The sequence below is a fragment of the Chiloscyllium plagiosum genome, unplaced genomic scaffold (assembly GCF_037043375.1).
Source record: "Chiloscyllium plagiosum isolate Xiang-an unplaced genomic scaffold, Cpla_swu_hap1 HiC_scaffold_32, whole genome shotgun sequence".
Classification (NCBI taxonomy): domain Eukaryota; kingdom Metazoa; phylum Chordata; class Chondrichthyes; order Orectolobiformes; family Hemiscylliidae; genus Chiloscyllium; species Chiloscyllium plagiosum.
In genome coordinates this window covers 14,792,548-14,805,706 of record NW_028270170.1, presented here as the reverse complement: position 1 = coordinate 14,805,706, position 13,159 = coordinate 14,792,548, and the positions used below count along the sequence as shown (strand labels likewise).

General features: G+C 45.4%; 1 protein-coding gene across 1 annotated transcript in view; it reads right to left on the bottom strand.

Annotated features, from left to right (window-relative positions):
* Positions 1–13,159, bottom strand: part of LOC122539835 (uncharacterized) — a 141,513-nt gene that overhangs the window by 2,448 nt on the left and 125,906 nt on the right. Inside the window, exons 25-28 of the mRNA XM_043674932.2 lie at positions 10,672–10,710; positions 8,559–8,597; positions 3,786–3,983; positions 807–922 (exon numbers count right to left, since the gene is read on the bottom strand). Of these exons, the coding sequence (XP_043530867.2) occupies positions 807–922; positions 3,786–3,983; positions 8,559–8,597; positions 10,672–10,710 (392 nt within the window). The remainder of the gene's footprint in view (positions 1–806; positions 923–3,785; positions 3,984–8,558; positions 8,598–10,671; positions 10,711–13,159) is intronic.

Genomic DNA, 13,159 nt, shown 5'->3' with positions numbered 1-13,159 from the left:
CTGGATCAATTATTTCTGACAATGATTTCTTTGTGATATATTCTGACTGTTACTTGATAGTTAATTCAGCTGCTTTTTCAAGCCCATCGTTGACCAGGATGTTTGTTTTTCGATCATGGAATGTGGGAATTTATGGCCCAGAGACCAGACAAGAGTCAGCCACATTACTGTGGGGTTATGTGAGGGCCAGACCAGCAAAGGTTTCCTTCTCTAAAGAAAGGAACCATTTGTGAACCAGATGAGATTTTATGGCAAATCAATAATGGTGACTTGGTCAGCGAGGAGGAAGTGAGGACTGCATATGCTGGAGAGTCAGAGTCAAAAAGTGTGGCGCTGGAAAAGCACAGCAGGTCAGGCAGCATCCGATGAGCAGAACAGTTGACGTTTTGGGCACTAGCTCTTCGTTCAGGAATGGCCTTATGCCCGAAATGTTGATTCCTGCTCCTTGGATGCTGCCTGACCTGCTGTGCTTTTCCAGCGCCACACTCTCGACTCTGACTCAGTTAGGTTTTAAAACCAAGCTTTTAAAATTAAATTCAAAGTTCGCCATCTACCATGGTGGGCTTCGAACCCACGACCCCAAAACATTAGCTTTGGGGTTCTGGATTACCAGTCCAGTGACATTGCCACTATGTCACTATGTCACCATCTCCACCATACCGTACTGTATACTCTTCCTCCACATCCACTCTGTGAGCTGTCCAGCCTTCAGGGTTCTGCCCCGGACTGGATAAGGAACACAATGTTGGCCAATTGCCCATGTGCATACAAGCTGACTGCCAGATCCTGACACTCTCTGTACTCACCACGTGGAATCAGTCATGACATTTTGACCTCGGAATGAATAAATCGGCACCTTTGGGTTAAAATGTCCCCCAGAGCCACTGAAGATGGCATCCCAGTTGTAAAACAGCATTTCACCCTGTAAGAAAGGACAAAATCAGAATGTGGCTTCTCAACAGTTATAGGATAAAAAGCTGATGAGTGAGCTGACCCCTAATGAGAGAAGGCAGAGTGACAGCAGGATAAACAGATCCCCTGTGAGAAAAAGGGATTCAAAACCTGAAAAGAAATAAACTCTTCAGTGGAATACAGTAACTCAGTGTTCATAGACTCCCTATGGTGTTGAAGCAGGCCATTCGGCCCATCAAGTCCACACTGCCTTCAATACGCTGCACCGTTCATGATTCCTCAGGAACTGAAGCATTTACAAGTGCAGCAAGACCTGGACAATATCCTGACTAGGACTGACAATTGCCGATTAACGTTCGTGCCACACGAATACCAGACAGTGACCCACTGTCCATTGACACCCCATAGCCAAACCACCACTGAACCTTCCACCTCCTGGGGATTACCATTGACCAGAAAACAAACTGGGCGAGTCATATGGCTACAAAAGCAGGTCAGAGGCTGGGAGTATTGCAGTGAGTAGATCCCGGAATTTCCTCCCCAAGGGCATTGTGGGTCTACCTACAGCCGATGGACTGCAGTGGTTCAAGAAGGCAGCTCACCACCACCACCCCGTTGTCAACGACAACAGGGGGCAGGCAGTCCAAATACTGACCAGCCAGAGACGCCCTCATCCCACGAGGGAATAAAATAGAAAGCACTGATGCAGAGTGGTCATTTACTCTTTCTACATACAGCTGACTCAACCTGTGCCCCGCATTTTCTGTTCAAGGGGTTGAATTTCATGATTTGTTTTGGTTGCCTTGTGAAGGATTCTCTTTCTCGGTGCATCTCATCGAACTTGCTTCATTAACCCCATCTCCTGGTCATACGGCACTGCCTCACCCAATCCTAGCTCCATTCTATCGCTCAACCATATCCCAATCAGGATACTCTGGGATTGGCTAACATCCCTGGCACTGGTGCCATGGTTAAAAACCCTTATTGTGCACCCGGACAAGCGCTGTCAGTCTGGCAAGCACCCCTCACCCTCCACACCCACCCCCCACACCCACCCCCCACTCCCGCCACCTCTCCCCCTCACCCCCAACACCTCCCCCCACCCGCACCCCGCCAAACAGCACAGTCTCAGCCCTCTGGAGGAATGGACAGCAAGAAGATCAATGACATGTAGGTGCCAACATCTACTCCCCGTCACCGCACACTCACTCTATCTCTGCTACTGTATCCATCTCCCAACAAGGCTCACGCTCACGGTCTGCTGCGTCTTCATTCAATCAATGTCCCCCTTCCAAATCCCCCAGCCCGACAACATTAATCCTGCCATCCCTCTGCGTTGCCCACTCATTCGCCCTGGCACTTGCCCACCTGCAGCAACAGCTCTCCCACCCACTGTTAGCTCCTTTAACACCAGCTTTTCCCACATTCCAGGAGGTAAGGAGCCCTCGATAGGTCAGGAAGCAACCTGACAGGATTCCTGATATCCAGCTCCTGCCCCCTTTCGGTGGTCGGAGTCAGGATACTGTCCACTCTGAGCAGCTGACATGCCCATGCCCCTGGACCAGAACCACCAACTGCCCTTGACGTATTGTGTCAGGAGCCCCATGCCCGAAGGCTAATCTCCTTGCCCTGACTGACAACTGTGACAGGCTTCCTGCTTTAGTGCCTGTACTACAGCACTCGGCAGTACAGCAGTGGGGTTAACAAGGTGTCTTTGCTGAGGAGAGAAATATCACCAGGCAGGGCCAGGACTGTGAGTATCCAGGGCAGCTCAGAGCCAGTGAGCGAGAGTGGAGAGCCCAGAGACGCAACCTGGTGAATCCATGAGCAGGGAGTGTGTCCCTGGGCACATAGTGTCCTTGCTGCATCCTGACCATGAGAGTTACTGGGACACAGCACTGAAGGACAGAAACGTACTGCCAGATGGTTGGAGTACGCCATGAGAATTTTTAAAGGCTGGCATCCGTCAAGCGGGGTGGTACGGTAGCTCAGTGGTTAGCACTGCTGCCTCACAGGTTCAATTCCACCCTCAGGTGACTACTTGTGTGGAGTTGCACATTCTTCCTGCATTTGCATTGGTTTCCTCTGGATGTTCCGGTTTCCTCCCACAGTCCAAAGATGTGAGGTTTGGGTGGATTGGCAATTCTAAATTGCCCATAGCATCCAGAGATGTGCTGGCTAGGTGGGTTGCCATGGGAAATGTAGGGTTACAAGGATAGAGTTGGGAGGGTGGAGCTGGGTGGGACGCTCTTTGTATGGTCGGTATGGACTCAATGGACCTAATGGCCTGTTTCTGCACTCTAGGAATACTATGATTCTATGAATGCCATTGGCCGGTGACCATGCAGCAGTGCCCAGTGTCCAACATGAGGGACCTTTGGGAAAAGCAGCAAGCTTGTGGTCCCTGTTCTGACATCCACGGTGCAGTCTCACCACACGTTCGGTAAGATCGGAAGCTGAGTATTACTGAGGTGAGTTGGGTCATTAAAAAGCAATAATCTTGAGTTGGCAAGTCTATCCCTGATGTCGGGATAAACCTTCGCTGCTACAAACCTCACCGGAGACAAGCAGGAGGCTGGAAGAATACAGCAAGCCAGGCAGCATCAGGACTGGGTGTGGGGGTCCTGAAGGAGGGTTAATACCCAAAACGTTAAATTCTCCACCTCCTGCTGCTGTCTTGTGTTCTTCTAGCCTCCTGCTTGCCTACCTTGGATTCCAGCATCTGCAGTATTTATTTTTGTCTCCTCAAATCTCGCCGCGGCTCACATCGTTCAGGCCTCAAATGGATTCTACCCTCTGTCCCACAGCACAGCTCCCCTGTGGGATTGCCCAGTCAAGTATAATGAGTTATCTCCCGCGGGATGGGTACTTGCCTTGAGGTTGACAATTGGCACGGAAGTCCTCTCAGATCTCCTCACGATGGAGACCAGGTCCTGGTTACTTGAGGTGAGGAAGGCCCGGAAAGTTCCTTGCAGCCCGGCTTCCCGAGCCTGTTGGAAACACTGCAGGTCAGCGCCCCGGATCCCAGTCATCTCGCCCGTGAGGGGAGCGTTCAGAGCCACCAGGTGAAGCTGCAGGAAGAAGAGGCGAAACACCAAGTAACTCCAGCGCTGGTTAAGTGCAAATGTGCATTTCTAAAGCGCCTTTAACATAGTGAAGCACACCAAATGGCGTTGCCCCAAGAACAGCGTGTGACCCCAGCAACATTCCACAATATTGAGGCTAACAAGTGTGGTGCTGGAAAAGCACAGCCAATCAGGAAGCACCCGAGAAGCAAGAGAGTCAATGTTTCCGGCATAAACTCTTCATCAGGAATGTTCTGATGCCTTTCCTTCTCCTCGGATGCTGCCTGACCGGTTGTGCTTTTCCAGCGCCACACTCTCGACTCTGATCTCCAGCATCTGCAGTCCTCACTTTCTCCTTCCGCAATGTTGGGGCAGCTAGCCAATGGGGTGTTTGGGATTAAGGAGTGGAATTAAAGGAGGAGATACGGGCACACAGGTGAAAACATTTAGGAGGGAATCCCAAAGCTGAATGCCCAGTCAGGAACGCCGGAGCAATTCAAATGGGAAATGCTGAACAGGACAAAATTACACAAATGTAGAGATTTCCACGGGTTGTGAGGCTGGAGATGATCAGAGAGAAAACATGATAAGGGAGTGTCCTTTCCAAACTCTGTCACTACCCTTCCACTATTACGTGTTTTTCATTAACGATAGAACAGGTTTAAAAAATGAGTAATAGAGCAGTCAGTCAATTGACCAATTGTCCCTGTGCGAGCACTGTAAAAGAGAATTATCCATTAGCTCCACTGCTCTCTACTTAGACTATAGACCTGCATTTTTTTTGTTTTTAAGTAGAGATTCTGAATTCTAAGATTATATTTGCTTACATCACACTTTCTGACAGTATAACCCAGGCAATAGGCCACCAGCCTCTCCATCTCTCGATTCAGTCCATGCTACAGTTGCATTTTTGTGCATTTTGAACAAGTGAAAATTCGGTTACGGGTACACCTGGATAGTGGTACACAGTAAGTGGGTCAGGTGCAGGTACACCTGGATAGTGGGTATACAGTTAGTGGGTCAGGTATAGGTACACCTGGATAGTGGGCACACAGTAAGTGGGTCAGGTACGGGTAGACCTGGATAGTGAGTACACAGTAAGTGGGTCAGGTACAGGTACACCTGGATAGTGGGTATACAGTAAGTGGGTCAGGTATAGGTACACCTGGATAGTGGGTACACAGTAAGTGAGTCAGGTACAGGTACACCTGGATAGTGGGTACACAGTAAGTGGGTCAGATACAGGTACACCTGGATAGTGGGTATACAGTAAGTGGATCAGGTATAGGTACACCTAGACATTGGGTATTCAAAAAGTGGGTCAGGTACGGGTACACCTGGATAGTGGGTACACAGTAAGTGTGTCAGGTACGGGTACACCTAAACAGTGGATATTCAGTAAGTGGGTCAGGTACAGGTACACCTGGATAGTGGGTACACAGTAAGTGGGTCAGGTACAGGTACACCTGGATAGTGAGTACACCGTAAGTGGGTCAGGTACGGGTACACCTAGACAGTGGGTATTCAGTAAGTGGGTCAGGTACAGGTACACCTAGACAGTGGGTTTCAGCAAATCAGTGGACTGGTAATCCAGAGGATTAGATTACTCTTCAGGGCATGAATTCAATTCATGTTGGGAATTAGCTTCAGCTTATTAATAAATCTGGGATAAAATATGAACCTTGTCAAGAATGATCATCAAACTACAGACTGACTTTGTTTGCTAATGCCCTTTGTTTGGGCAATTTCCTCTATCAGGAGATGGAAAGCTGCCATCCTTGACTGTCTGGCGGATATGTGAGACCAATCTCACAACAATGCGGCTGACTATTAACTGCCAAGTAAGCTCGCAAGTAACATCAAATTGTTCCAGGGAAAATGTCCAGTGGGTGAATGTGAATCAAGGAGTAGCAATTCACCCCCTCAAGCCTGCTCTGTCATTCAATAAGATTATGGCTGATCTATTGGTCTTAGCTCCATTTTCTTGCCCATCCACATTCTCTTACTGGTGAAGAAGCTATTTACTTTCACTTTATAAATATTCAGGATCTCAGCCTCAACAGCTCTCTAGGGAAGGGACTCAAAACCATCTGAGAGCAAAAAATAAGTCTTAAATTGGAGACCCCTTATATTAAATTGTGCCCCAAGTCTTAGTTTTTCCCAAAAGGTTCTTTCAGTACCTACCCAATCAAGGCCCCTCAGGATTGTGGAAGGTTCAATAAGATTCACCCTCCCATTCTTCTGAGTGTCATTAGATGCAGGTCCAACCTTTCCTCATCAGATAGCACCCCTCCATCCCAGACATCACTGGGGTGAGCCTTTGCTACACTGCTGGTAATGCTGTTATGTCCCAAGTGTTAATTAGACATTAAATATTTCTGAATAATAGGTTTGCAGCATTGCATTTTGCAGTCTCCAACTAGCCGGTCCCTCATTATAATTTCACTGGGTACTTAATTAAACAATGAACGTAACATAATTAACATATGATTAACAAGGTAATGTGTCCAAACAGTTACCAATCTTATGGAAACAGAGTACTTAATTATTAAATGGCTGTGGGAACTGCTATTTCTGCTGAGTTTGGCCACTGCACTGTCGGTTAAATATTCCACTTTGAGCTTTGATAAGACACATCTATTCCTTTAGACTCGGCACATTCTGTTCACGTCTAGTGTCAGTTGCAATTAGAGGTGGGTCACCGAGTGAGGAAACAGGACAGAATGTTAGCAGCATTTGTCTCTGAAGACTGGTCCCAATCAATTGCTTCTTTTCAAGGGCAGTTTGATTGTGTTGCTTTTTTTATTAAGTATTAAATCTCTAAGCACAGCACAGGGATACAGATAAGTCCATCACATGTGAAAATAATGATTCTTGCTCGTGTAGCTCCAAAGACCAACCCAGGTTTGCCAAACATAAACATGATATCTATGTTCCTTTATGTAAAAGCTCCTTTAAATGGGTCACGACCTGTCTCCTTTCCTCATCTTAGCAACTCTACAATGTTCAATGAATTTCAACACTAATTTATAAAATAAAGTATCTTTTTATTTTTATGCTTTTTAAAATTGTGTGTCAAAATGGGAAAGAACTGTTATGAAACCAGAGTTATAGAGTCATAGAGAGGTACAGCACAGAAACAGGCCCTTCGGTCCATTCTGACCAGATATCCTAAACTTGCCAGCACCTGGCCCATATCCATCTAAACCCTTCCTATTCACATACCCTTCCAGAAGCATTTAAAATGTTGTAATTGTATCAGCCTCCACCACATCCTCTGTCAGCACATTCAGTTTAAAAGTTTGCTGCATGTTTTGAAAAGCAAGTAACCTGACACTCATGGCAAGCATGATTTGTACAGCTGTTTGATCAAGCAATAATTTAAGTGACTGTAGGTGAACTGGAACTGAGGGGTTCTCTGTAAAGATGCAGTTGGATGGTAACAAGAAGTTGATTGGTCTATGGACGAGTGACCAGTTATTAATAACAAAAGCCTTTTTGCCTGCCAACAGCTGTATGATTGGCTCTCGCGTAGTGAACACTTTGGGATGGGGAATGAGATAGGGATAAGTGTTTTAACTTCAACCAGCACAGCAGCTGGGGCGCTGTTCTCTGCAGTAAAACACCATGTTAAAACTGGAGAAACCTAGTTCAACCTTCCTTCAGCTGTTGTTGTAAACTATGACTTTTATCTGTTTTGTCAGAGACCTTTCAGAGGTGAATCAGCCACCTGGTATCTGTTGCAAACCAGTGGGATCTCCCAGAAAAAAAAGTGATCAAACAGCAACATTCTGACCAGCTTAGGATCATCTTAGTAACCACAGAACTGCCTTCCCAGTTTTACTCTCTCCAAGACCTAGCTTTGCCTGCTTGCTTGTCTGCCTGTGTGTTTGTATAATGGTGAGTTTGTAAGGGAATTAGAGTTTTAACTTGTGGTATGTGCCGATGGTTTTTAACTGTTTAACTGAAGTGAAAGTCTAATTACTTGTATTAAAGAGTCTTCTCATAAAGTGCAGAAACCTGGTCCATGCTTTCTATAAACCTGGGCTTGAAAATCAGGTAAATTGGGAAATCTTAATAATTATTTTAAAATCTTTAATGTTTATAACAACTCTGTGAACAGCAGGGTTTAATTCCCAGCACATTATCCCAGGGAGGTGTGAAAATTGCTGTTGTGACGACATTACCATAACTTTCTGCATTAGGTATTGCACTATTAAACCTGAAAATAGCTTTATTTTTTAAAAGAAAGACTATAATTCTTTTTCTCCTTTTGGGCAGGAATTTACAAATGACCATCAATTTCCGAACTTCGCTTACTCCCAGCATTTGAAATGCATTCAATGGAGCTGTTTAAACAACAGTTAGAGAATAGCTTTATTTGTTTCGATTAGCAAACATTGGGGAAGATAGCAGACAGTTTGGGGGAAAGTAAAGGGGTACACGCAGTGGTCAGGAAGATTGTGGGATATGAACTGAGCAACACTCAGAAGGTTTGTCAATTAATACCGATTTTTAGTTAAAGTTGGCTATTAGGTTTTAAGTTCTGAAATAATCCACTTGAAACAACCAACAGCTTACCACTGATCCTAGAACAGGGGAGCCATCCGGCACTTTAACCTAGTGACAGGAAAATAAATCACACATTAGATTCTGGACTGCACATGTTGGAAACGCAGAAGCAGTTTGATCTTGTTCAACACCTACCTGGCATTCTGATCAAACAATCACATTAGAGTGAAACTGTGTAAAGGATAACAGTAAGGGGCGGGGGGGGGATGGATGAGGGTTGGATAGACAAGTTGAGTTAATGCTCTGGGGAGCAAACCAGGACTGTTTCAGGATCCCAAAGCCACTCCCAAAGGCAACACTAACTTCCACTGGTTTGGGACTTTGACCAATTATCCAACTTGTTGCCGGCTGATCTCAGCAGGAACAACTCGACTTTGTGGCCTTTAGAGGGACAGACAAGGTAAAGCTGCAGCAGAAAAACACATTGCCTCTTATCGTGTAAAATCCTCCTCCGTCCTTGCTCAGCTGAGTGAGAAAACCTGGTTGAGGCCTGCTAAACATTGTTAAAAGTCACACAATGCTCAGACCCTTGGAGGTTTAGAATGGTGCCATACAACTCTGCCTGGCACAGTTTTAGTCCCTGGTTGGAATCGGTTGTAGTGATGCTAAGCACAATTGGCCGCAACACACATGGACTAGAAAAAATAAAATCAAGAAGGATCTTGGTGTATATTTTATATCTCAGCTGTATGCAGAGATGAAGTTAGTTTCTCTGTATATAGTAGGTTTTATTTACAAGGTTTTAAAAGTCCACTCCATGGTTCAAATTTGGCTTCCCCTCTTTCTAGGTTGTTGTTCACCTTTACTCTCATTCCACACCCAGCCTTGACTAATCAAGCACAGTGAGCATCACTGAACCCTCCAACCACAAGGGATGAACTCGGATTTCACCAGTTTCCTCATTTCCCCTCCCCCCACCCTGTCTCAGTCAAATCCATCAAATTCAGCACCGCCTTCTTAACCTGAGATCTTCTTCCCGACCTCTCCGCCCCCACCCCAGTCTGACCTATCACCCTCACCTTGACCTCTTTCCACCTATCACATTTCCGACGCCCCTCCCCCAAGTCCCTCCTCCCTACCTTTTATCTTAGCCTGCTGGACAAACTTTCCCCATTCCTGAAGAAGGGCTTATGCCCGAAACGTCGATTCTCCTGTTCCCTGGATGCTGCCTGACCTGCTGTGCTTTTCCAGCAACACATTTTCAGCTCTGATCTCCAGCATCTGCAGACCTCACTTTCTCATCAATTGTAAACAGACTCACATAATCAAACACAGAACAATTGATCACCATAATGTCTGTTTCTGGGTGCTAACCTTAAAGTGAACTTTACAGAATGAAAATGAGAACATGATCAGGTTTATTTGTGAAGCTCCCTATCCAGTTCAAATACAACACTCATTACACACAGATGGCAAATGATTGTTCCAACCTCCATCCTGATGCTCCCAGGACACTGCAAAACAAATGGCAAATTGACGCTCTTTCCCAGACAGAGATGTGAAGCATGAACATTTCAGACAAATTAATTCCTTCGTCAAAATAAGATTTTCCATTGAATTCAGAGGAACACTGAGCACTGGTGTTACTCCCAAACCTCAGGGGACCAATGCTGTTTAAAAATGTGCTCATCACCTTGTAATGTTTCTTGTGTCCTTCGAGTTGCAAAGATGTTATCAGATCACTGAAAAGTCAAGGCAACACTGCAACTTTATTGTGACAAGATCTATCCTGAGCTCTCCCTGATCTCTTCTTTCCTTGAAAATATGAATAATCCATCTCTGAATATATCTGCCTGAGCAAATATATTAATGTCATCAGATAGTTAGAGAAAATCTGTTCAGGAACCAAACCGGATCACAGGGGAGGAAATGTATTCAATGGAGCTGTTTAAGCAGATTAAAGAATTACTTTATTTGTTTCGATTAGCAAAACTCCTGTTCATTGGAAAAGATATCAGAAAGCTCGGGAGAAAATGAAAGTGGACATGCCATGGTCAGGAGGATTGTGGGATATGAGCTGAACAACACGCAGAAGGTTTGTCAATTAGCACCGATTTTAGTTAACTTTGGTTATGAGGTTTTAATTTCTGAAATAATCCAGTTGAAAGAACCAACAGCTTACCACTGATCCTAGAACAGGGGGGCCATCAGGCACTTTAACCTAGTGACAGGAAAAGAAAATGCACATTAGATTCTGGACTGCACATGTTGGAAACGCAGAAGCAGATTGTTCTTGTTCAACACCTACCTGGCATTCTGATCAAACAATCACATTAGAGTGAAACTGTGTAAAATAGAACAATAAAGTTTGGGGGGCAGGGTGGGGGGGGGGGGGGAGCAGGGGGAGAGTTGCATTAATGCTTCAGGACTGGGAACCCAGCACTGTTTCTGGGTCCCAATGCCAATCCTGAGACCTTCAATTGTCCAATTACTTTTAGCGGGTAAGCTTTCGAAGCTGGAAATCCAGTCAGACCTTCCAGCTCGAGGTAAGCAGCATTTGGCAGTAAAAGGGTAAATCACAAAGTGTTGAAAGATGAAGAGCCCAACTCTCTAACATTTGAAGTAGAAAAGACTAGCTTGGTTACTGCTGGGGGGGTTGAGGGGAGGGGGTGTGGAGGGTGGTGTTGGTCTCTCTGGAGGGCGGCTTTCCACTGCACCCTCACCAGGCAGGCAGGCCAGGAGGGAGGGAGGAACCCATTGGCCCACCCGGAGTGTTGCCCTATGGTCTCCCAAACCTGGCACCCTGCCTCCACTTGGCCGGCAAACCAGAGACCAATTAGAAAACGAAAGCCAGACTCCTTTAACCGCCCTTATCAGGGCATCTATTGAGCGTATAAATGGCTGGCCCCCTCACAGGGACAGGCTGCTCTGTCACACAGTGAACCGCTGCCTCCGCCAAGCTGACCAACATCAAGAATACAATCATGGGCCTGACATGTCGGCCAATGCCAGTATGATGGTGCCCTGATTGCCTTGTGCCTGACCTTGGTGAGGTGCAAGCCTTCCTCCCATCATTGACGACTCCTCCAACATTGGTGAGAGTGTTATGAAACGCAAACCCTCACAAAGAAAAGGGCAGGTGACGACCTAGTGGTATCACCACTGGACTGTTAATCCACAGACCCAGGTAACATTTTAGGGACCTGGGTTCGAATCCTGTCACGGCAGATGGTGGAATTTGAATTCAATAAAACATCTGGAATTAAAAATCAAATGGTGACTGTGAATCTGCTGCCAATTGTCAGAATAAACCATCTGGTTCACTGATGTCCATTAGGGAAGGAAACTGCCACCCTTACCTGGACTGGTCTACATGTGACTCCAGAACGACAGAAATGTGGTTAACCCTTAACTGCCCTCTAGGCAATTAGGGATGGGTAATAAATGCTGCTTACATAGTGACACCCACATCCTATAAGTGGTTTAAAAAAAAAAACGCGGGCCCAAGGAAGATCCAGAAGATATCTCTTCATGCTATTGGTACCAGAAAACAAAATCTAACAACTGATGGACCAAGTGAAAGACATATTCAGTGTTGGTATTTGTTTCACACACCTCAGGCTAATTCACTAGCAGAAGACATTTAGATAATAGCCTCCCAGAGACCTAGGGCCCTGCCAATCTAACCATTCAGATATATTCAGTATACCACAAAGTGTTCAGGCCAAGATAGTCCAGATTGAACATGAAATATTTCTTGTCAAAATCTGATCCTGATACCCATTTGTATGTGTTACGCATAAGGTAAAGGAAAGGAAAGGAAAGCTGATTTTTTTTTTTGTGTGTGAGACTAATCAGATCTTTAAAATATTCCAAGCCAGGCAGCATCAAGAAGTGGAGAATTCGACAGGACTTGAGTCAACTTCTCCACCTCCTGATGCTACCTGTGTTCTTCCAGCATCCTGCCTGTCTACTTTGGATTCCAGCATCTGCAGTTTTTTTGCCTTTACAATATTCCAGCAAGTTAGTTTTACACAGAGAGTGGTGTGTGTGTGGAATGCACTGCCAGCAGTGGTAGTAGAGTCAGACACATTAGGGACATTTAAGCAATTCTTGGATAGGTACATGAATGATAGCACAATGAAGGGTATGTAGTTTAGTCTGATCTTAGTGTGGGATAAAAGGCATGCACAACATCGAGGGCTGAAGGGCCTGTACTGTTCTATGTTTAATTTGACCATGATCCACACAATAAAGAGAGAAGAAGAAAAAGAGAAAGAGAGAGGAAGAAAGAGGGGAAAAGAAAGACAAAGAAGAAAAAGAGAGAACGTGGGACAGAGAAAAATGAAAAATATAGGAAGAAAGAGAGAGAGAAAGAAAAAGAGAGCAAGTGGGATAGAGAGATAGAGAAATGGAAAGAAAGAAAGGGAAAGAACAAGCTGGAAAGAGAGAGAAAGAGAAAGTAAGAGGAAGAAAGAGAGAGAGAGAGAGAAAGTGAGAGGAACAGAGAGGCTTTGATACACAGTTGAATGCTGCCACCTAGCTTCAACATTGCCACACAGATGGTAAAGAAGTAAAAGGCAGCAGCAACATCAGATTTTACTTGTGGAAAACATTCCACATGACTCACTCGCAGACTAAAAGTCATCATCATCTTGCTATCACATAAA